This window comes from Ambystoma mexicanum, chromosome 9 (assembly GCF_040938575.1).
Source record: "Ambystoma mexicanum isolate Mex_15411 chromosome 9, UKY_AmexF1_1, whole genome shotgun sequence".
In the NCBI taxonomy this organism is placed as follows: Eukaryota; Metazoa; Chordata; class Amphibia; order Caudata; family Ambystomatidae; genus Ambystoma; species Ambystoma mexicanum.
The window spans coordinates 954,161,416-954,184,420 of NC_090931.1; the positions used below are offsets into that span (position 1 = coordinate 954,161,416).

The 23,005-nt window shown below is 47.7% G+C and overlaps 1 protein-coding gene across 9 annotated transcripts in view; it reads left to right on the forward strand.

The window, feature by feature from the left end:
* Positions 1-23,005, forward strand: part of WIPF1 (WAS/WASL interacting protein family member 1) — a 906,211-nt gene that overhangs the window by 742,574 nt on the left and 140,632 nt on the right. For all 9 annotated transcript variants that reach the window (XM_069616149.1, XM_069616153.1, XM_069616147.1 and 6 more), the window contains one exon: positions 15,169-15,298. In XM_069616149.1, coding sequence (XP_069472250.1) covers positions 15,169-15,298 — 130 coding nt within the window. The remainder of the gene's footprint in view (positions 1-15,168; positions 15,299-23,005) is intronic.

Genomic DNA, 23,005 nt, shown 5'->3' on the forward strand with positions numbered 1-23,005 from the left:
GGTTTAGAGCTAGAGCTTCTATATTTGGTAATACCACCCTTTCCCGCGCTGACACCCCAAGCACAGCACCTTTCTTGAGCTACATGTCTGTTGGAGCTTCTGTCATAGATATAGTGGCACCCTGAGCATCAAACACCACAATATGACATGGCTCCACTGCCTGGGCCAAACCATCTGCTGATGATGTTCTGACCGGCCCCTTTCTATTTTGGTCAGACCCCCAAGTATACAGGGTGGTGTTTTGGGCCCTTTAGATCTGTCTTCTTTGCACAAGTCGTTGTGACCGCCCCCTTCACCTGTTTGCCTCTCTGCTGTGATCTATCCTTCAATAAAAATCATCTTGGAGTATAGCATTTCCAGCAAAAGGGTTTGGTTTTTTAGTGTGCCATGTAGTGACTCATATGACTTCATGAAGGGAGCAATTGCAATAGTCACTACTGACATTTGGCTGAAGGGCTCTTGGCCCAATTTTCTTGGTTGGCCACTCTTTCCATCGGGATCTAGGGGTCTCATATTCAGCTGCCAGATAGTTTACATTCTGTGCGGGCCCCCGATGCAGAAGGGGGAAGGATGATTTGCTGGTTTTGGGGCTAATCCCATTTCCGGAGCTCTTGCACTTGAGGAGTCATGCACACAGAATCCTTGATGGCTGCTTCCTGAGGTATACTCTGCTGAAACGCCTTGCAAGCCAGCATTTAACTCAAACTGGAACTCGCAGGACGATGTGTTGAGCTGTTTTACAGACCCACTTGAGGCAAAGTCGTGTTCTTCCCCCTCGGCTACATTAAAGGCCATCTAAGGTGTCATAAATGAATTCAGCTTTGGTCGTTTTTGTGCTGGGGTTCTCCCCTAGTCTGTCGGTCATCAGCAGGATGGAGATTAGTCATTAATTCTTGAAACCCCACTCCCACTGTACCCTCGAAGAGTTCCCCATCGGTGAGTTCCACCTCCCTGAAACCTGGGTGGCTTTGCCCACACAATGTGTTATGGACCAGAGCCAGCCTTGAAGAGATTTTTCCAAGACACATGAAGATGTAGAAGATGCGGAAGAACCAGCCACGCCGGCTTTGGAGCCTTTAGCACCCTTGCATCTCCATTTCACCAGAACAGGGAGCATCTGCGACCCCGCTGGTTTCCCCAAATGGTTTTTCTGCATGTTTGACTTTAACTTTTTTGCAGTTGGATCCATAATGGAGGCTATTTCCACCAGAGTGCATGGGGTCAGGATATGGACCAACATTGTAAACGGTGAAGATTTAGCATCATTTGCGCTCTTATACATGGAGCCCCCCCTGGCCTTGCCGCTCTTTTGCCACCTGGAGTAAACCTGTCAACCCATCAGCCAGAGCTGTCCGGCCTGTTGTCCCCAAAGTTGGAATTACGGCATTTCCCCCTGTTGCCTGGAAGCTGGATTTATCATGTTCTTCAAGGAGGCCATCGTGGGACCACAGAATGGAACTCACAGGGCTCATCTATTTCTGCCATACGGCCGCCCGGATCAGTTCTCGCAGCAGGGCTTGAAGTTATGTTACCGGCGTAGATGCCGTCGGCACACATCCCAACCACCTCCATTTCTGATGCAAAATCATCACAAACACTACGATGCATACAAGCATCCATGGCTGCCCCACTAATCCGGCATTGTCCAGCCGTTGGTTCCAGCCGGGCTGAGTTCACCACAAGAGTGGTCAAACAGAGTTCCGGGACTATTTCGGGTAGGGCAATAACACTACCTGATTCTTCACCCGCCATTGTCTGCGGGTGGAGAGGAGTTGATAGAGCAGGAGAGGGAGCTAAAATCTCGGAGCAAGATGGTGGGCCAACCAATGAGGGGTGGAAATCACAAGTCTTACCCGTCAATTCTTCAAGGGCCAGGGCTTCTTCTGGTTCTATGGCAACGACAGGAGTATGAAGAGAGCAGCTGCTCCGTAGCTTTTGGGGCCGCTCTGTCGTGTCTAGCAGGTCACCTGCATCTCACTTTGCTGATTTCCGTGCCATTGTACAATCCGTCTGTCACGTCCCAGCCTGAGCTCAGGTTCTCAGCTGCAGACGGCTGACTGGCGAGTGACAGGACTCGGCTTGGGACTCTGCGCCTTATTGGGTGTAATATAGAAATCCTTAAAGGTGCAGGCATGTGCAGTCTGACGTGCTGGCAAATGAAGAACAGTCTTTCCCCACAGCAAGAATGCCAATTACACTCTGCGGCACAAAGCTGAAGTCAGCAGTTTCCGATCACAGCCCAGCACTTGTAAGATGTTTGTATGCACGAGCACGCAGGTAGCTTCTGTTGAATGGGGTGAACGAGTAGCAACGATAATACTTCAAAAGAGAAGTCAAAGAGACACACTTTTCACCGTAATTCCACAGTGATTGCTGGAGCAGATGTCATCAGAGAGGAAGCCATAGATGTTTAGCTGGTTTTCCACAAGCCTCGGAATTATGGGGTGCAGGTTCTTCTGTATCCTGACTGTCTTTAGGCAAGTTCTGTCTGGGTCTGTGAGGGTCATAACGACATAACCCCAAGACCCAGGCAAGAAAGAAATCCCATTGAAGTCCTCAGTGTTTCCGAATGTTATCTTTGTCAGAGAGAGTGAGTGAGAGAAAAACAATGTGGCCCTGTATTTATTTTTAGACATGATGTAGCCTCACTTGCACAATGCCACGCTTCTAGTCATCAATATGTTTTTGTTACTTTGGTAGAGGTGATTATTCATTTTGGAGTGGCTCCTCTAAGGGTGTACAAATAGGAGACCGACCGACACAGAGGTGGCATGCTTTTGGTTGTAGCCTTTTGTTTGTGCGAAAATAAAAGAGAAGACCCTGTCTGACCCGAATTCTGGGAGGGGTTTCCCTACCTCAACTAAATACGATGGAATCTGTCATGGTGTCCATCTAAAGCAAAGAGTCCACCGTCCTGTCTCTGAAAACCTATTTCAAACCCTTACACTATAAGCTCAACTAAGTAAAAGGGGTGGTCTTCTTGGCCCAGAAGAATGGCTTCCTTCTTCTTCTGGATGATAGCCAAAAGTTCACTTCTGGATGATGCAAATGAAATGTTCTTCTCAAAGGATACAAATCAAAAAGTCTCAAAAAAGGTTCCTTGGATTGAGGCTCCAGCAAGGCACATAGAACGAAAGTCTTGTATCTTCACAGTATTAGGGGGATGACTTCTTCCCCCTGCCCTTTCGCAGGTTTTTCTGTTGTTTTCCCAATGCCAGGACAAGTGTCTATCTTCTCCTAGTCTTTATCAAACTCTTCACAATGCCAAGAGAACGACTCCTACCTCTTGGCGCATTTCACAAACACCGGGGGTGAGGGGGTATGTGTCCCATCCCCAAACCTTTATCAAGCTCTTACTTTTTCAAACAAATGACTCCCTTCTCTTGTAGCCTTCCACAATGTTCACAAACACCAGGGGCTATGTCTTCCTTCCCCTGGCTTTTCTCATAATGCCCACCGTGTTCACAGTCCACATGGTTCACTATCCTGCCAGGTACTGCGACTATGACAATGATTTTGGAGGCAGTTCATTATTGGATGTGCATCACAATCCCTTCTTAGTTCTTCTTGGTTCTCAATAATTATACCCGGTTCACTATCCTGCCAGGTATTCTTTTTTGTCTGTCCTAGTGTGTATTGGTTTCTTTCTCTCAGGTCCCAGACCCATTTGGTTTCTTTCTCTCAGGTCCCAGACCTGTTTGGTTTCTTTCTCTCGGGTCCTAGACCCCTTTGATTTCTTTCTCTTGGGTCCTAGACGTCTTTGGTTTCTTTGTCCTGGGTGCCAAACCCTTTTGGTCTTGGTTTCTTTTCTCTTGATCGTGGGCTAGGCATCCCTGGTCTCCCGGTCTGCCAGGGACTCCCAGGAAGAAGATGGCTATGGATGCCACACCGTATTGGATGCAGGGCCCAGACCCTTGTCCCACTGCGGTATGTTCCCTCGGGGTTCCCAGCAAGTCTCCCAACCCTGCTCTGCTTGTTCATCAGTCTCCCTTGGCTGCTTTTTGGTCTCTTGCCCTGGTTCAGATACCTCCTCCACTGTCTGAGCTCTGTTACAGCTGTGCAGTGGCTTCCTCCTTTCGTGTGCCGTGTCACAGGAGGACCACGCTCTCCGGCTCTCTCGACCAGCTGGTACTTCGTCCTCCTGCTTCCAGACACAGCCTGGCCATGGCGAAGCTCTCTGGAACATCTTTGCCAACGGGTAAGCGTCCTGTCCTTGACTGCTTCGTTCGGCTCGTGACCATGGGCTCCGCATCTCCTGGTTCATCCCGGGAGAATCTCTCTCTCTCTGTTTGAATTTCCCTCTTCTATTTCAGCTGTGCCTTTGCCAATAGGAAGTCTGTCAACACTAGACTGCTCAGTATGGGTTATAGAGGTGCTCTTTATGCTTATCCACTTCCTCCTTGTCCCATTACTGATCTTGAGGACTCCCACTGAGTTAGTTGGTCTCTTCCACGTCTCAGTACATAAGGGAGATAGGTCCCTTGAGGGACCCACACTCTTCCTCGTCCCAGTACTTCCTACCTTACTGGTTTTAAGGAAACAAATAAGAACACTAAGGATGGTGTTTGCAGGGGGTTGGTGAGGAAGGTGGGTTAAGGTAAGGTGGGCCATGGGGATACTGTGTTCTCCCCAGGTTGCCACAAATCCCATAAGGGGCTGCCCTCCCTATGAGATCCACCTGCTGAGTATAAACCCTGTGCCTTTCATCCCAACATTTGACCGGCTACCAACAGCTAGCACAATGCCCCTCTTCATGATCTATTGCCGTATCCTGCATTACAAGATCTACAGACATCCAATTAAAACCCTGAGCTCAAAACCAATGGGAATTTGTCAGCACAAGACCGCTGATTCCCAGTAATCAGCCAGACCCCACCCCATCCCTACTACAACCGCATTGTATGCTGTTATTGTATCGCTGTACCCACTGCCAAAACTGCATTGATATGATGTGGCATTTATAATGCGCCTATACACAAGTGTTTCAAGGCGCGACGAGGCAAGGGGGGGGGGCAAAGGGAGGACAGACAACGATCCTACTAGGCCAGGTGTCATTCAGATCGCGCAAGTGTATGCGAAGGGGGGAAAGGAAAAGTGCGCGGGGAGAGGGGAAAGTGCAGTACATGGGGAAGGGAGATGGGGAAAGTGGAATAAATAAGATAAATAAAACGGCCAGCTGGTGGTAAATGCAAGGAAGTGCAGACATAAGTGCTGGTAGGGAGACTGTAGGGATACAGAAAAACGGTCCCCAGGTGCAGGGGTTGCCAGGGAGGCAGTGCAGGTTGGCAATTGATGGGGCCTGGCCCAGAGATCAGAAAGGGTGGCCAGGTAACCAGTGCAATTTCAGTCAAGAATTCAGCAGGGGAGATGAGGAGAGAAAGCAGAAGCAAAGAGGAAGGTTTTGAGGTACTTCCGGAACCGCAGATGGTTCTCAAGTTTCAGGGAGACAGGAAGGCTGTTCCAGAGGGAGGCCCCTGCTGAAGAGAATGATCTGCCACCAACTGGTTGCTTGGAAAAGCGACTGACCCTGAGGGAGTTGGAGGAGGATGAGCGAAGAGCTCGAGAAGGAAGATATTTAGGAAGAGAGAGTTGAAGGTATTGCGGCCACCGACCCCAGAAGGCCTTGTGTACACTGCAGAGGGTTTTGAACTTAATCCTCGCAGCCACTAGGAGCCAGTGCAGAGATTTCAGTCCTGGAGAGATACGATCCCTAGACTTGAGGCCAAGGACAAGTCTCGCAGTCCTGTTCTGGATAAGTTGCGGAGAGTGGAGGCAGGCAGATTTAGATGTAGTGCAAGTGGTATTGTATTGCAAGCATGCGTGAATGAGTGTTTAGAAGAGGAAGTGTAGGAAGTTAATGTGAAGTGTTTCTGTGGGAGCGAAATTAGGGTGTTTGAGTAAAAGGTGGGGTGGAGTAGTAATCTGGAGGAGGGAGTATTAGTGGAGAGAGTGAGTTATAGAGTGGAGGAAGGAGTAGTAGTGAGGAAGCGGTAGTAGCAGGGTGGAGGAAGGAGTAGCAGTGTCGTGGTAAAGTAATTACATCAAAGGATGGAATCGAGACCTAGAAGGAGTGAGAGACTTTGGAGGAAGACACACGGATAAGTACAAGAGGACAGTGGAGTCCGAAGGAGGAGAGTAGTAAGAGAAGAACTTCTCAAAGTGAAAGGAAGAGGAGTATGTGGCCATGACAGAAAGAGGAACGAATTGGGTAGCCTTTAGCTTAATAACGACTGGGCGGTACAGGACCAGTCTAGGAAGTCTCAGAAGGCGATTTTCCAAATAAGGTCCTTCTCTCTAGTACAAGTAAAAACTCATACAGTAGGGGGAAACCTGTGATAAATGCTGATCTGGGGAGTAGGGCCGTTTGGTGTAGAGAGGATTGGCACTTTTTAAATGAGGAGAGAGACAGGCACTGAAGAATCATACAGACTTGGAGGATTTGTATTGAGCCTTCTGTGACGAATTTAAAAACAAAACATTATACAGTCCCGCCCTAACCCCCCAACTCACTTAGTTACTTACACACAATCTCATTGTCACCTACTAATTTGCTCCCTCAATTTCATAATGAATTCACAGATCTGTGTGCTGTCTGATATTGAATGACAAATGATTTACTAAAGCAAGTTCCTATGCAGTACTTTATGGAAAGTTACCTTTTCTTAAAGACAATGGGCCTCATTACGACCCAGGCGGTAAGGGGTTTACGGCGCCGTAAACAGCGCCGACCCTTACCGCCTGAGTACGAGGTCCCTTAGCGCCATGGCGAATTTAACACCTGCTTTTAGCAGGTGTTAAAATCCATGGCGCTAAGGGACCATGGAGTTAATTACGCCACCGTAATTTACGGTGGCGTAATTAACGCCTTCCCCACTCCCATTATGCCCTATGGGGCAAAAATGGGAATGGGGAAGGGTAAATGGGGATTGGGGACTTACCGCCCCGCCAAGGTCCGAATGGGGCGGTAAGTCCGCCAACCACCATGGCGTAAACATAGTTTACGCCATGGTGGTAAAGTCACGGCCCAGGCGGTAACTTACCGCCTGGGTCGTGATGAGGCCCAATAGCATGGAACACTTGATCTTTTCTTAAAGACACTAGCAATGTCCTGACTCAAACAACCTACAGCGGCAGAAAAAGCAAGTGTGGTGTGGACGGGGAGCACAGCCATTTCTGTACTCCAGTAAAACCAAACCACTCTTATCACCTAATATCATATACCTACCTGCATCCTGGCCTATTTGTGTAAGTTAGCCATATGCTCCCTGTTGCACCCCGAGATCGGCAGTGATATGATATTTTATTTGTATCGCTCTCGTACACAAGTGTTTCAGAGCGTGACAAGGCAAGGGAGGGGAACAAGGGGAAACAAAAACAACAATCTTACTAGGCCCAGTTACATTGAGAATGCGCAAGTGCATGGGAGAAGGAAAGGAGAAAAGTGCATGGAAGGGGGAGAAGTGGAAATTGTGGAGCAAAGAAAATAAAATAAATAATAAAGACAACAAACAGTGGTAGTGCAGCCAGCACGGCAAGTGCTGGGATGAGACTGGGTATGTCTGTTAAGTGCAGGAACAAAAAGGGGGGAGGGCTGTATGGTTACAGATACAGACCCCAGTGCAGGGATTGCCTGGAGGCAGTGCGAGTGGGTGGCAGGGTGAGCAGGTACCTTGTGCAGAGGGTTTTGAATGTAATCCTTGCATCCACAGGGAGCCAATGGAGAAATGGTGAGGCTGTAGAGATACAATCCCAGGGCTTGAGGTCAAGGACAAGTCTTGCAGTCCTGTTCTGGATGAGTTGTAAAGGGTGGAGAATAAAGGCAGGTAGATTTAGAAAGAGGCTTTTACAATAGGCCAGCCTAGAGAGGACCAGGGCTCTGGAGACAGTGAGCTTCTGGGGGAAGGAGAGGAAATGAAGAATACCTCTCAGGAGGTGCAGCTGGTATTGGTGCTCTACTCTATATGCCTGCTAATCGACTGAATTTCCTCCTCGTTTATAACACCCTCGCGCCCACTGTTTGACTCACCAGCTCTCCACTGATAATCATCTTTGATTATGTCCACCCACCTTGCCACTAGGCATGAAGTCTCGCCTCCACATTAGTAGCAATTGCATGCCCTCCACTCACTGCCCAACACGCATACCTAAATGAACACTGTGTGACCACTGCATGCCGCCTGTATTGCTGCCTTCTAATCCTAATTAACAATCGTATTGTGCCTACCTTAGTGGCTAACTGTATGACTCTATCATTGCTTTTTGAATGCACTAGTGGCACACTGCGTCACATTTGTATGCTGTCTCCACTTGACCGCAGTATGATAATTGTACCTGCTTTCATTACTGTTATTGAACTGACTACTGTATCGTGATTGCCCTAGTGGCAAATTGTTTGACTCCATATTTTGTTGGTATTTTGCTTGCATTAGTGTCACACTGCCTCACAACTGTACTCGCTTCCTTTATGACCCGAAGTAACAATTGCACCTCGCAGGCCCACTGCTTATTAGCACCATATAGCCCTTGAAGCCACACACTCTATCACATATAGAGAGAATACCAGACAAATGTATCTCAAACCTAGTAGGATAGTAGGCACAACGATGGGTATGCTGACAAAACTGATATTAGCAACCATGAACGCCCAACAGCTACCCCACTCTCATATCAAACCTATCACAGCCACAGACCCACTCACCACATCCAAAGCAAGGCTCTCTTACCCACTAGACCTCACCCCTTGCTCTAGAGGAAATTTAGAACTAGAATCAGGCCTATACTGTCCAAGACATCATCCATTACCATGTCCAACCCCATTCCTACCGAACATACCACCATTCACACCCACGCCCACCACCACATCCATAACACCCACCACTACACCTCTATCATAGATTATGCCAAGCCAGACTCTCTACTAGAACACCTAGCACCTCATATACACCAAGGTCCATCTGCACCAAGCCCATACTAGGTACCATGAGAAAAAAAAAAGACTATCCTCCTGGACCGTCCGCAATAACAACACTACACAACACACAAATAACAATCAATGACATGCATCATAACACCAATTTCCGTATAACCGCAAAGCCAAGCAGACCATCCTATGCCAAACACAACCGGAAAATTGGAAGACCCCAGTCGATCGTTCTGCCACCACAAGCGCACTCCCCAACACCAAAAATACCCAAACCCACCATTAATTTGAACACACCGCCATTAAAGGTGCATTGATCAATGTAAGATCATTAGATTCACATGCCATTAACATACATTACATCATCCTTGAATATGAACTCGATTTCATAGTCCTAACAGAAACCTGGCTACATTCAGCATCGGGCCCATTACTTACCATAGCCATTCCAACAGACTACATGATACTCAGAACAGATCACAAAGACACCACAGGTGGAGGAGTTGCCATCATATGCAGATGCTCCCTCCAGTTTAGAGAATGAAAAACAGAAACTTTACCAGGATACGAACTTCTAGCTATCAAATTAACTACCGACCCTAAAACCACTATCAACTTTCTTAGCCTATAGCCTATAGCCTATAGCCTATAGAACCCCTAGTTCCACCAAATACATTCTTCTAGGAGATGTCAATGAAAGATTCAACGATACCTCCGACCTAAAGGCCACCGCCATCCACACCGCCATCCACAATGCATTCGTAGAAATGCAATTTTCACAAATCGTCACTGCCCCAACTCATGCTAAAGGTCGAATCCTAGATTGGATCTGGCACTGAATACCACAGTACTGATTGACGAAATCGTAGAGATTTCATGGACAGACCACTTACTTATCGGAATACCACACCCACCACAACACCCCCATCCCAGTACTTGCAAGAAACTCCAAGAAACCCACCAACCCCACTGCTGGACAAACTGCTCTATGCGCATCCCATAGACGATTCCAACCCAGACAACATATCACATTACCATTGCTGCCTCAAAACCGCTGTAGATGAACTAGCACCTCTCAAACTTAAAACCCCCAAGCTCAAACGTAATAACATCTGGTTTAACGACCACCTTATCGAACTCAGAAGAAAAAAAGAGCACAAGAACATCTCCACAGGATAAACCCTAACCAAGAGTCCAAAACACAATTGGAACTCAAATCCAAAGCTTATAAAGCAGAAGTATTCACTCAGAAAGCTAAATCCCTCAACTTACGTATTACGTATCACCAATGCCACCTCAAACAGTAAAGAATTATTCTACATCATCAGAGAATTAGAAACCCCTAGCCCACCCCGCCTAGTCAATGTAAACAAAGATTGGTGCACCACCATCCAGGATGCCTTAACATCCAAGATAAACACACTCCAAAACAAAATAAACTCACACAGAAAACTCTTAGTATAAACCACCGAGCCAGTCCCATCAACACTAGATCACAATGCCACTAACTTGCCAGAATTTCAGTTCAAACCAGTGACCTCAGATTCCGTACTTAAAACAATAGCTGCACTCAAACCTTTAAACTGTAAAGGAGATAGCTTTTCATCCAAACTAGTCAAAAACTGCGATCCCATACTAGCTCCTTTCATCACCAAATTTGTCAATGCCTCTTTCAAGACTAACACTGTCCCGACTAACATCAAAGAAGCCTGGGTCACACCACTTCTCAAAAAGCCATCACTAGATCCGACCATCCCCACGAACTATAGACCCACTACCATAGGACCCTTCCTCCTTCAAAATAATAGACAAAATCGCTTACACGCAAGTCCAATCTCACCTCGAAAATAGCCAACTATTAGGAGAAAGACAATCAGGATTCCGTCCTAGACACACTACAGAGACTGCCTAACTGGACTTCAATAAACAGATGGACGCCATTAGAGACTCAGGCAAACTCTGCATCTTACTACCTTTAGACCTTTCTGCGGCCTTCGGTTTAGTAGATTATAATAAAATGTGTCTCACGCTTACCAATAACTACCACTTTTGCATAAGAGGCCACTGCGTGGATCAAATCATTCTTGGCAGACCGCACCTCGAGAGTAGCAATAGGTGATGTTACAGCAGACCCATCACAGTCCAACTGGGAGTCCCACAGGGTTACTGCCTATCCCCAACACTCGACAACGGATATACAAAATTACTCTTTTCAGCACTCGATGCCATGGGTGTTAAATATACCAACTTCGCAGATGACACACAAATACTCATCCCGATCTCAGGTCACCTTGAACTGGACGCTATTACTATCAATAAAATCTACTCCATTATCCAGTATTGGATGGCAACCAGTAGCCTCTGCCTAAATGGAGAAAAGACAAAGATTATCATATTAGGCTCCCCAGATCGACTAAGTAAACTTCACCGACAATACTCAGCCATAATCATTGATGGCACTCCAATCAATATTTCCAAACAAGTCAAAACATTAGGGGTCAATCTAGACTCCAGCCTCACGATGTGCAAACACATATGCGCACTCTCCTCATCCACAGCACACACAGCTAAGCTCATAGCACTTAGCAGACCGTTCCTCACACCCCAAAATTGCACCACTCTTGCCATAGCCCTCATTTTGGCAAAATTTGAGTATTGCAACATACTTCTTCTTGGACCTCCAAAAGAAACCTGAACAAAATGCAATTGATTCAGAACAAAGCCTTCCGAGCAGCACTAGGCATAAAAGAAAAGAGACCATATTACCCTCCACCGAAGAGAATCACACTGGCTACCCATACAAGCCAGGATCCTACACAAAACCATCACCATAACACACAAATGCCTAGCAGGCTCAGCACCAAGTTACCTCAACCAATGCCTCACCCGCAAAGTCTCCTCAAGAACACTTAGATCAAACACAGACACACTTCTATGCATCCCACGCTTAAAAAATGTAAGAACAGGAAACTCTAGCTTCCCAGTGGCTGCCCCAATAATCTGGAACTCATCAATGAGGTATCCCTCCCCAAATTCAAGAAAATCCTCAAAACATTGGTATTAAATTCTAACTAGCCCGCCACCTCCAGCATAACTACCAACCTCTCAAAGTAAATACCTAGTGTCTTCTATACCCCTCTGTGTAGAGATAAAACCATGTAAATGTATTTTGTGTTACAGTAATTACTGATTGTATGTTCACAAAGATTCCAACATGTAAAACGAAGTACGAAGTATTCTTGTAACCTACTAAGTATTCTTGTCACCTACGCCGTGATACCCGAGGGTCGGGTGTATAACGAAATGCAATAAATAAATTAAATAAAATATTAGAAGAACACTGTAAAGGTGGTCAGAGTGAGATAGACACCAAGGAGCCAGACCCTCGGAGAGGAAAGGGAAGGTTTTTTCATAGCAATCCATGTTCCCGGAAGAGACATGAAATGGAGATGTGTCAATGCAATGGGTATTTGTACTTGGTAGATAACCTTACAGATTAGGAAGCCTTGTACTGGATCTGTTGATTCACACAATGGATTGTTGGCTTTGCTTATGGAGCTCTGAGCAAAGACTTACAATGAAGAGTGCTAGCCAAGAATGTACCAACGGATAAAATAGCATTTCCATATCACATTTCCATGCCATAAACAGATAACATTTTGCTATTTGGCTTTTCGGAATTATATTATGTTATTATATCTGTGGACATTATTGAAGCTGATGACACCATCATATTGCTTACTGAAATGTTTTTTCTAATTATTGTGTTTTTTTTTTACAATTTATAAAATAAACCATTTTAGAATGTAAAAATGGCTTTCGATGCAAAAATCTCTGCAACTGTAAGCAGACTTACGTGAGTTTTTAGAAGGCTGGCCCATGACATAACATCATTTCCAACAAATATGTACCATCTAGAAGCCTCACTCTCTAAGGCAGTGCAGCAGGTTGATTACTGCAAACATTGTCTATCTTCAGTAAAAGGGTGGTAAACCGCCCTGTGACGTTGGTTATTTGGGACTAGCTACAGAGTTAAATAGAAATCATGTCATATGCATCCTGGCGATATGCCAGAATCGCTCTCTGAAGACACTCAACTGAAACATTGACTGATTACCAATTTCTCTGCCCTTTCAGTAGCAGACACAAGCGCTCGCTTAGCTGAGACCAGAGGGATAGAGCGAGGGACTGAGGCAGTGATGCTTTAACAGATCATCTCCGGGTTGGTGTTTTTGATGGCTCAGTATCTTGGAAACGGGAACATTAAAATGTTGCATGGCAAGGGCATTGTTCACTGCTTTTGCCCCTTGAAGTGGCATAATAGCGATGGGGAGGGTGTCCTCCTGACATTGGTTAGGGTGGTGGTGTGGAAGGGGCTTTTGTTTAGGACATGGTGCAAGATTTGGGACATGTGTAAAGGCTTTTTACTTGTGTATCTCCAGGGGTTAATGATATTTGTAAAATGATATAAAGTGTTTTGTCATGATTTCCATCATAGACTGCATGCCACAGCCTAACCCTCCCCACCACCCACAGGTGGTCTAAATTTCCACCTGAGGCTGTGCCAGGTTTTGCAGCAGATTATAGTGGTGTAATGAAGCAAGACTTTGGAGAAAGTTGAGTCACTGTGCTTTGTGAAAGAAAAACTACTACCCCTGAGCACCTGACAGGCTTACTATTGTACAGCAATATTGTTGTGGGTCTACCTCTACAGTATTTATGTACTTGTTCGTATTACCCTTGTATGTATGATAAACAGGACATGCTATCAACATTTTCCTAACCATTTATCACTAAACCAGCAAGTATTTGCACTTACAATACAGTGGGCCTCATTACGGGTCCAGCGGTAACCGTGCAGGTGATACTGGCTGGTTGCCGCCGGACCTGTAATATTTTACCAGCACCTGACTTCCCGGCGCCACCGGCTCATTACGAGTCCGGCTGCCCGGGAAGTCAGCCGCCAGCAAATTGTAAGTCTCCATTCCCATAACAATCCTATTGGACTCTATGGGAGTGGGTACACATAAGCACCAGCACCGTTGCTCCCGTGAAGATTTTCCCTCTGTGGCCACTGCGCCCGGCAGGGTCAGACCTGTTGTTTGCCGGTCTGGAAACAAGGGTGTCGGTGAGCGTTCCCTTGTTACCGGACCAGCAAACTTAGAATGAGGCCCAGTGTCTTTAAATGCATAAATAGAAACACATTAAGACTCCTCTGACTCTCTTGTATAGCATGTCTGTATATTTATTCTTTTGTAGAGATAATTTATTAGTATTCAAATATAGTCAAACAATATAAGGTTTCCCAATATTAGCAATAAAGTAATTGAGTAGATGACCTGCATCATACTTTCTATTCACTTGTAAAACGCTACAACTACCAACAATAAATTAATAATGTGCTTAGCTGGTTTGGCCCAGTAAAACTTAAAATTCCAATCAGCATCTGCTGCTTCTTCTCAGTGCATGAGTTAGCATTTTTTCTTTGCATAACATCACATTTCAGTATATTGGTTTTCTTAGTGTTTTAGTTGCTTGGATTTGTTTGAACTAAATCATTTAACAGCGACTATTTTACAATGCACTAAGCTGTGCTATGCATGAGAATGTAAATGATTTTCTAAACGCTTTTTAAAAAACACCTCTTGGGTTTAATAAATAGGCGTTATGTGTATTGAATTGTTGCACTCTCCATTACTGTATTTTCATTATGAAGCAATGGAATAACAGATTTGTTGCTATGCATGGTCATTTTGGCAGAACACAAATAATTGTTTGACAAAATGACTTTAAAACATGTACAAGTTAGAAATGAACCCTTTTCGTAATTTCACTATTGCTGTGCTTTCTGCATGACATTTTGTTTTGTTTGAACGCACATCGCTTTTAGAGCTTTAAGTGCCCTGTCTTGAGAATTGCAGTGAACACAGTGTATAACCTTAACATGTGTTCTGAAAGCTTAAAAACATTTCTGTATATTGTTCTTGTCCTTGAAAAGAGAAAGTGGCAAAGCCATTCATTATGACTGCACATATGTGAAACGAATCCCTGTCCAATTCAATAGCAATGTCCCAGGCATATGTGGCTGCCTTGGGTTCAGAGCTGTTCAAATCATAGATATATTTCTGACTGATTTGATTTTCTACCCTGAATTATGGATTATTAAAAAAAGGTGGTTTTCAATGTGTCTGTTTTTTATTGTAATGTGACCGGTATATTTGTAAATACCATGTACCTTTACTTTGCAGGCTAATATAGAAAAACCTTCCCTGAACAGAAATGAACAGGCAGGAAGAAATGCCCTTTTAACGGATATTCATAAAGGCAGAAAGCTCAAGAAAACTGTTACTGTTGATAAAAGTGTACCACTTATCGAAAGTGAGTAGTGTATTCTTTTAATTTTCCACATGGCACTTTTAGGTTTCCTTTTCATATAACATTCTTAAATCTGTTGCACAAATATCAACAAAAAGTAAACGTGTGAACACTGTCCTAATAGGCTGTTGAATGGAGTCAACCTTTTAGAAATGGGTACTTTAGATTTGTCATTGTTGAGTCTTACTGGGACAGCAATCGGGACAACTGAACCAAGTGTACTGTGTGCCACTGGTCTGCATTCCACGTACATTTAAGCTGCTGGCACATTGCTGGAAATCCACTATTCTGTATTCACCATGCACCTTCCCATGATCAATGCATAATGCTTGCAGGCTCCAGCTGCACATGTTTCTATGAGGAACAATGATGTTGCGATGGCCACTGATAAGTGCTCTGACTTTTTCTTGGATTCAAGTTAGAGAAAGGTTTTGTGGCTTGATATTCACTATCTGGGTATGCAGCTGTGCATACATGAGAGAATTGAAAAGGGGAAACGATCCCCTTTTCTCCAGAATTAAAGTAAATGCTAATGGGGCGCATTGTGGGGCCACAATACCTTGCAGACACAATAAAGTTTGATTTATATTTTTAGGTTTTTACATACTACGTACAGTGCAACTTGTAAAAAAAAGCATCAGAAAGCTACTGTGATAAAGCGAGCAGAGGGGGAAAGATAGGCCATGTAATGCTCCAGTAGAGCAGGTGCATTTACAGCTTGCAGAGATGAGAGTGAGAAAAATCAAAGGGTAAAGAGTACATTACCTCATTTGACACAAACAATGTTGCTTTTCATAAACATGACAGCATCCAACATGGAATCTGGGGACTGGCCCTTTTTACGAACCAGGAATGAGACTCAGAGGACTCATAGTGATTGCTTTAAACTTTTATTTAAACAAAGGGTTAGGAAAGCCTCACTGTCCCTATTCTGGGCGGTATTAACCTATTCAAACCAAACGTAAGGGTCGGTCGTGTGTCCAGGTGTCCAAAGCAAAAATGTCCTGTGTTTGAAATCTTATCCTAGCCCTTGCATTCTAGAAATGAACTCGAAGGCAATCTCTAAATTCCCCTGGCACTTGTCTACCTGGCCTCCATTTTCACTTGCCTAGCCCAGGGGGCCCCCTTCCCCCTCCTTTCTCCTCTCTTTGGAACACTTGTGTATAGGTGCATTATAAATGCCATATCATATCTCTTCCCCTAGCAATTGCGCCCTCACCACTTCTACCTTCACTTTCTTTTACCTATTTAGCATGAGCGCATTCCGTTCTGACCAGCTCTTCCCCCGACTCCCCTGCACTTCTTGGTACTTTACTTGCACAATCCGAATGCCACAAGAGCTAGTAGGACTTTTTTTTGTTTTTCTTCTTCCCTATTTCTCTCCTCCGCCCTTTGTCTTGTTGCGCCTTGAAACACTGTTTTTGCTGTATAGGCGTATTATAAATACCCAATAAATAAAGAGGTGAAGGATATGTCTTTGTACTCTTACGTCCAGTCCCCTTTCCTCCATACTGCACGGGCGTCCCTTCCAAGGGACGGGAGACAAAACCTTTTTCACCAGAAAAAACCTTGTTCCCTTTAAATTTAGAGGTGAGTGGGGGTGCGGCCCTGGGAGCATGCTCTGCCCTGACTCCGCCCTCCGGCACTACACCTCAGTCCCCTTTTCTGCATCGAAGCGAACAGGCCAAATTCACCAGCGCTCCTGGATTTGGCTTTGGCCATGTAATTCCACGTGCAGATGCTTCTTCTCTTTGTTTTTTTATCATTCAGGTACTCGGTCTTCAGGCGTCACGATCCTCCCCGGCGCATGTCGACTTCCACAGGGTTCAGCAGGTGTCCATCCTGCAACGGGCTCTTCCCAACTTCAGACCCACATGCCCTCTACCTACTTTGCCTTGGCCCAGACCACGGTTGGCAAGCTTGTACAGCGCGTGACGCCCTGTCATCGAAATCGCCGAAGAACAGACTAGCCAGGTGGAGGGAGCTCTTCCAGAAGTCGCCTCCAGAGGACCTAAAGAACTTCGTGAAACACCGAGCTAGGCCCAAGGTAGGGCCCCTATTCTCCATCGCACACCACAAAGCAAATTCCTTCCCAAGGACTCTCGCCTTTGCGAGGGACCGTTCAGGCCCTTGTACCAGCACGTGCACCAAGGCTGCTGCATCTATCGGCCTTCTGTCAGAGGGATCCTTGGATCCTCCCAGTGGCAGTGTTGAGGGACCGGAAGGTTCTTGTACCAGATTGTCATCTCTGCCCTTGTACGGGCAATATGGCTGAGCGTCTACGCCCTAGTACCGGCAATACGTCCAAGGGGGCGCCTAAGCACAGCTCTTCCAACCCCCGGGTTGAGGGTATCACACCTACCGGCTCTAGGCCCGAGGAGCAGGGTCGGCCTCGTGATACACACGCAAGAGTCTTGGAGGAGGCTGGGCCCAGCGAGCCGAGCAACACGTTGCAAGCACGTGGCAGGCAGCGCGACAAGATGGCCGCTGCGCCAGACAGAGGCACCCCCGCCCCCCAACGCCATTCCATGAGTTTGGCGAAGAACGAGTGTCAAGGTGGGACTGGCCTCAACCAGGTACGTGGCCTACAGCCTATCCTTCTTATGCAGAGGGCAGTTTTCCACTGCGTCCATACGGGCAGGGTATGCAGCGGCTCCCGGTTACCTCGTCCGTACCCCCAACCACCTCTCTGGCCTCCTGAAGAGGGGTTCTTATACCGGCACCACAAGCTCCTCTACCAGCACCCCCGGTCCCGGTGCAGCCGCTGCCTCTGGCTCCTCAGGCGGTTCCGTACCAGCCTCTGCCTCCTCCTCAGCCTCCGGCCACAGTCACTGTACCCTAGCCACCGGCTCCAGCTACTCCTCCACCTCCACAGGATCCTCCTGATCCACAGGATACAGATGAGGAGGAGGATCCGGACACGCCCTCATCAGCCAGGGCTGGCGGAATACCTGTGCCTACTCCACATGTGGCTGAGCAGCCGGCATAAGGGGTTCTGGCGGAAGTCCTTACACGATGCCCCTCTGCCAAAACGGGGATTCCACGGCAAACCGATGTAGTCTCCCTGGCCGAGAAGGGTTGGCTCAAGCCCCACTGGGTCCAGCCGGTCAATCGACGCCTGGACGTCAAGTACAGGCAATGCAGGGGATACACTCTTGCTATCGGCCCATCCTAAGCCACACTCCTTGGTGATCGCTGCGGCATCACTATAGTCCAAGCCTCAGTCGTTCTCAGCCTCCTCCTCATTGACGCTGATAGGCAAGGAGGAGAAGATCTTTAAGGCGTATGGGAAGAAGCTGCATTCCAACGCGTTCTTGCATCTTCATCAGGATAACGCCAATGCCATCCTGGCTGCCGCTAACCAAAGGTTATAGCGGGAGATTGCGGACTTCCTCCCGGAACTCCTTACACAGAGCGAATCACATTTTAAGGTGGGGCTGGCTGAGGCCAAGCTGGTGACGCAGGACCTCATGGATTCCACCGTGGCCCATATTGACACCTCTGGCCGCCTGGCTCCAGGCAATTAAGTTCAACCCGGACATCCAGGAATGCATATAAGATCTACTGTTCGAGGGGGGGGAGGGGTGTTCTTCCACTCCTCCACGGACGAAGGACAAGAAGAAAAACTGCTCACAAACAGCCAAGTCTTTATCCATCTTGGCAATGACCACGCCCAAGTCATACACCCAGTCACAGCAGCGCTCCGACAGGGGGCGTACTTACGGAGGGTTCTGCGGCTTCCAGGAACAGAGATTCAGGCAGCCTGACCACTCGCCGTCTCGGAACCGGTGCAAGCAACAAAAAGGGGGGGAAGTAGGTTCTTTTTCCAGTCCCCTCCTCTGCAACAGCCTCCGGAGGAAAGAAGGCATGACACGTCCCTCTGGGTCCACGTGTCTGCAGTGGGGGGGCAGGCTTGCTCTTCATGCACATTTCTGGCGCCAGAATTTCACGGATCCCTGGATCCTCTCTGTAGTATCCACGGGGCACCGCCTCCCTATCCGAGCCTCTCCGCCCTCCTCCCCTACACTCCCTGAAGTTGGGACAGCAACTCTTCTGGCGGAGATCAGATCGCTTGTAGAGAGCCAGTCAGTGGAGGAAGTCCCAGCCTCCCAGCGAGGCTTGGGCTTTTTCTCCAGGTTTTTCACCATCCAGAAGAAGAACCAGGCGTGCCTGAGAGTTGTGCTGGACCTTTCCACCCTCAACCTCTCCTTACCCCTGCAAAAATTCAAGATGGTTACACCAGCTTTTATAGCGGAGACATTGGGCAAGTCCCGATTTGGCAGCCCCATCGTTCTTGCCTATGGTTCAGGATCATGGGCTACTATTTTCAATACAAGGTCCTTCCTTTTGGCCTCTAATCGGCCCCCCGGGTCTTTACCAGGCTCATGAATACGGTGGCTGCCCTCCTCAGAGCGCAGGGCCTCCACATCTATCCATACCTCGACGACTGGCTCGTCAGGGCTACATCTCCAGAAGCGGTTCACCACTCCTCCCATGCCCTTATGAACATGCTGCACAATCTGGGCTTCACACTCAATCTCAAGAAGTCGCAGCTGCAGCCCACGCAGACTCTGACATTCTTGGGCCTCATCTGGGATACGTGCTCTGAGAAGGTATTTCTGTCGGAGGACAAGAACTCGGCCATCAAGAGGGCCACCGCCCACTTCCTCAGCAGAGAGGTGACCTCGGCTTGGTGGTGCCAGCATCTCGTGGGTCTCTTGGCTGTGGTCCTATTAGCCGTCCCACACACGAGACTGAGGATGAGGAGGTTACAGCTGCACTTCGCGGCCTCATGGAACCAGGAGCATGGCTCTCAATCCGAGAGGATCAACGTTCCTCCATCTCTACACCCGGACCTAACATGGTGGTCCAGGGACTGCAACCTACGACGGGCAAGCCCTTTTGGCCTCCCACTCCGCAGGCCACCATCACCACAGACTCCTCGCTCGAGTGCTGGGGAGCCACCCTGGATGGTTTCTCAGTCCACGGCACCTTGACTCAACAGGAGCAGGAATACCACATCAATTGGTTAGAGTTGAACGCCATCTGGTTAGCGCTCAGAGCATTCCTACAGCTTCTCAGGGGCAAGGTTGTACTCATCCAGGCAGACAACTCGTCCAACATGTACTACGTCAACAAGCCGGGAGACACCAGAACACCAGAGGAGGCTCTGTGCAGACTGGCAATCAGCGGCAATCCACCTCCCGAGGGAAGCTAACCTGGAGGCAGACAGGCTCAGCAGGTTGGGAGCAAACAATTACGAGTGGCAGCTAAACAACCTCATCATTCAGGAGATCATCTATAGGTGAGGTCATCCCCAGGTGGATCTCTTTGCCACCTGGCACAACAAGAAGTGCTCTCAGTTTGCCTCCTGGCAGGGACAGGGCCAAGGCTCCCTGGGTGACGCATTTCGGATTCAGTGGAACGGCATGGGGGCTTACACCTTCCCGCCCACTCCGCTGATTCACAGTGATTTGCAAGATCAAGGAATCTCGCCAGCTCAATATCTTTCTAATAGCTCCATCGTGGCCGGCCAGGCCATGGTTTTCGGAGCTGCTCAGCCTCTCGGAGATACCTCCAATTCACCTCCCGACGGGCCCAGCTCATCTTCTGGCGCAGCAGGGGGGCAAGGTCATCCACCCCGTGCCACAGAAACTAGCCCTCACAGCGTGGTACTTGAGCAGGTAACTTTGCGGCACCTCAGCCACTCCCAGGCTAATCTGGAAATCATACAGGGCGCAAGGAGCAAGGCTACCAGGGCCCAATATGGACCAGATTCTGCCACTGGGCAGATTCCAAGGAAATCGACCCCCCTGGCATGCACTTTGGATGACATGCTCTCCTTTTCGGCGCCCACTCGGGTGTGCAGGTGGACACCTGCCGTACATACCTCACAGCCATCGGGGCTTACAGGAATTCGGAGGAGGGGTTCTTCCTCTCCTCCTCCAACCCTATCGTCAAGAAACATTTGACGGGACTCGCAAGGCTCTACCCGCCCGTCAAGAGGCCGCACCCAGTGTGGGACCTCAACATAGGCTTGGGCACTCTGGCGCACAAGCCTTTCGAGCCAATGGCATCCGCGGACATCAGGCTGGTCACCATAAAGACTGCCTTGCTGGTTGGCCTCACCTCGGCTTGCAGAGCCAGCGAAATCCAGGCGCTGGTCGCCTCAGAACCATATACCACATTTCACAGGGACAAAGTAGTCCTACGGACACACCCGGCTTTTCTGCCCAAGGTGCCATCAGCTTTCCACTTGAACGAGGAAATAGTCCTTCATACGTTTTTTGCCGATTCCAAGGACGAAGCACAGAGTTCTGCACTGGCTGGATGTCAGGTGTGCCCTGAAATTTTACTTGGGCAGGACCAAGGGCTTCCGCAAGTCGGATGCCCTATTTGTCACTTTTGGAGGTTCAAAACCAGGCTACCAGGCCTCCAAGGCCTCCATATCCTGCTGGATGGTCACGGCCATCAAGGAAGCGTACGAGGGCAAGCACAAGCCGCTTCCGGCCAACATGCACGCCCACACAGTCGGGGCCAAAGCAACGGCCATCGCATTCCAGCGCAATGTCCCTTGGCAAGTTGTAAGCGGGACGGCCACTTGGGCCACTCCCTCGGCTTTCTGCAATCATTACTGTTTGGATGCCGACTCAAGATCAGATGCGACTTTTGGACAGGCGGTTCTCAGGACTAAGAGTACATTAGTCACTACGTTGAGTAACTTATAATATCTTTAAGGTGCACAAAATGTCCAAGTTCAACAAAAAGTTATAACTCCAACCAAAGTAGATAATGTTAACAGTTAACAATGACTCTCTTCCTCTGGTTTCTTCATAGCAAAACAAACGTTCAAAGAAACAACTCCTTAGTATCCCAAAAGAATAACTTCCTATTCTTGGCGTCACAATTCACTCCAGGAGAAATGGCTCCTTTCTCCAGGCTTTTTATGACATTCATTATTACTCCAATCCTAAAGGCATGGGCCTTCTTTGGGATTTTCAATAACAACTTAAGTTCGGGTGATCATGGTTTGTTTTCCACTCGTGAAATGTTTCTCACTCTCTCCATCCAGACCTTTATGGTTTAAGTGCTCGGCTACTGCTGCTGCTTGTCAGGTTGGTGTCTTCGGACAGCCTTGCGCTCTCTGACCTCACATTGCCTGCTCTCTGACCTCACGTTGCCTGATCTCCTGGTTCTCCGGCCTACAGGGAATAGCAGATCCCGTTCAGGCAGCACTTCTCTGGCCTTGCGTTCTGCGCCCATGCTTGCCTGCAGCAGAGCTCTTGCCGGGCCTTCTCTCCATCTGACAGTGGCCACCTGCTCCTGTCAGTTTCTCTCTCCCTTCCTACAGCTGTCGGGGTTTTAAATGTCCTGCCAACTAGTGCTTCCTTCCAATGACTAGAGCGGAGCGTTGGTTTCCGTGCTCTAGTGATCCTTATTACCTAATTCTTCTTCCTCGTCCCAGTATTCCCAGAGGCTTCATATACATAGGTTTGAAAATGAGTTCTTGTCATTCCATTGATTACAGGATGTTGAAGGATCCTCTTGCTCGTCTCAGTCTTTGTCTTTCTATCGATTACAGAATTTTGAAAGATGCCATCAGCAAGTCTTGCGGGTTATTGAAGGAGGTTTCACAATAGGCTATTGAGGCATGAGGAAGGGAGGGGACATCACTAAAAGGGAAAGAAGGATTCCATGTCTCATCTGATG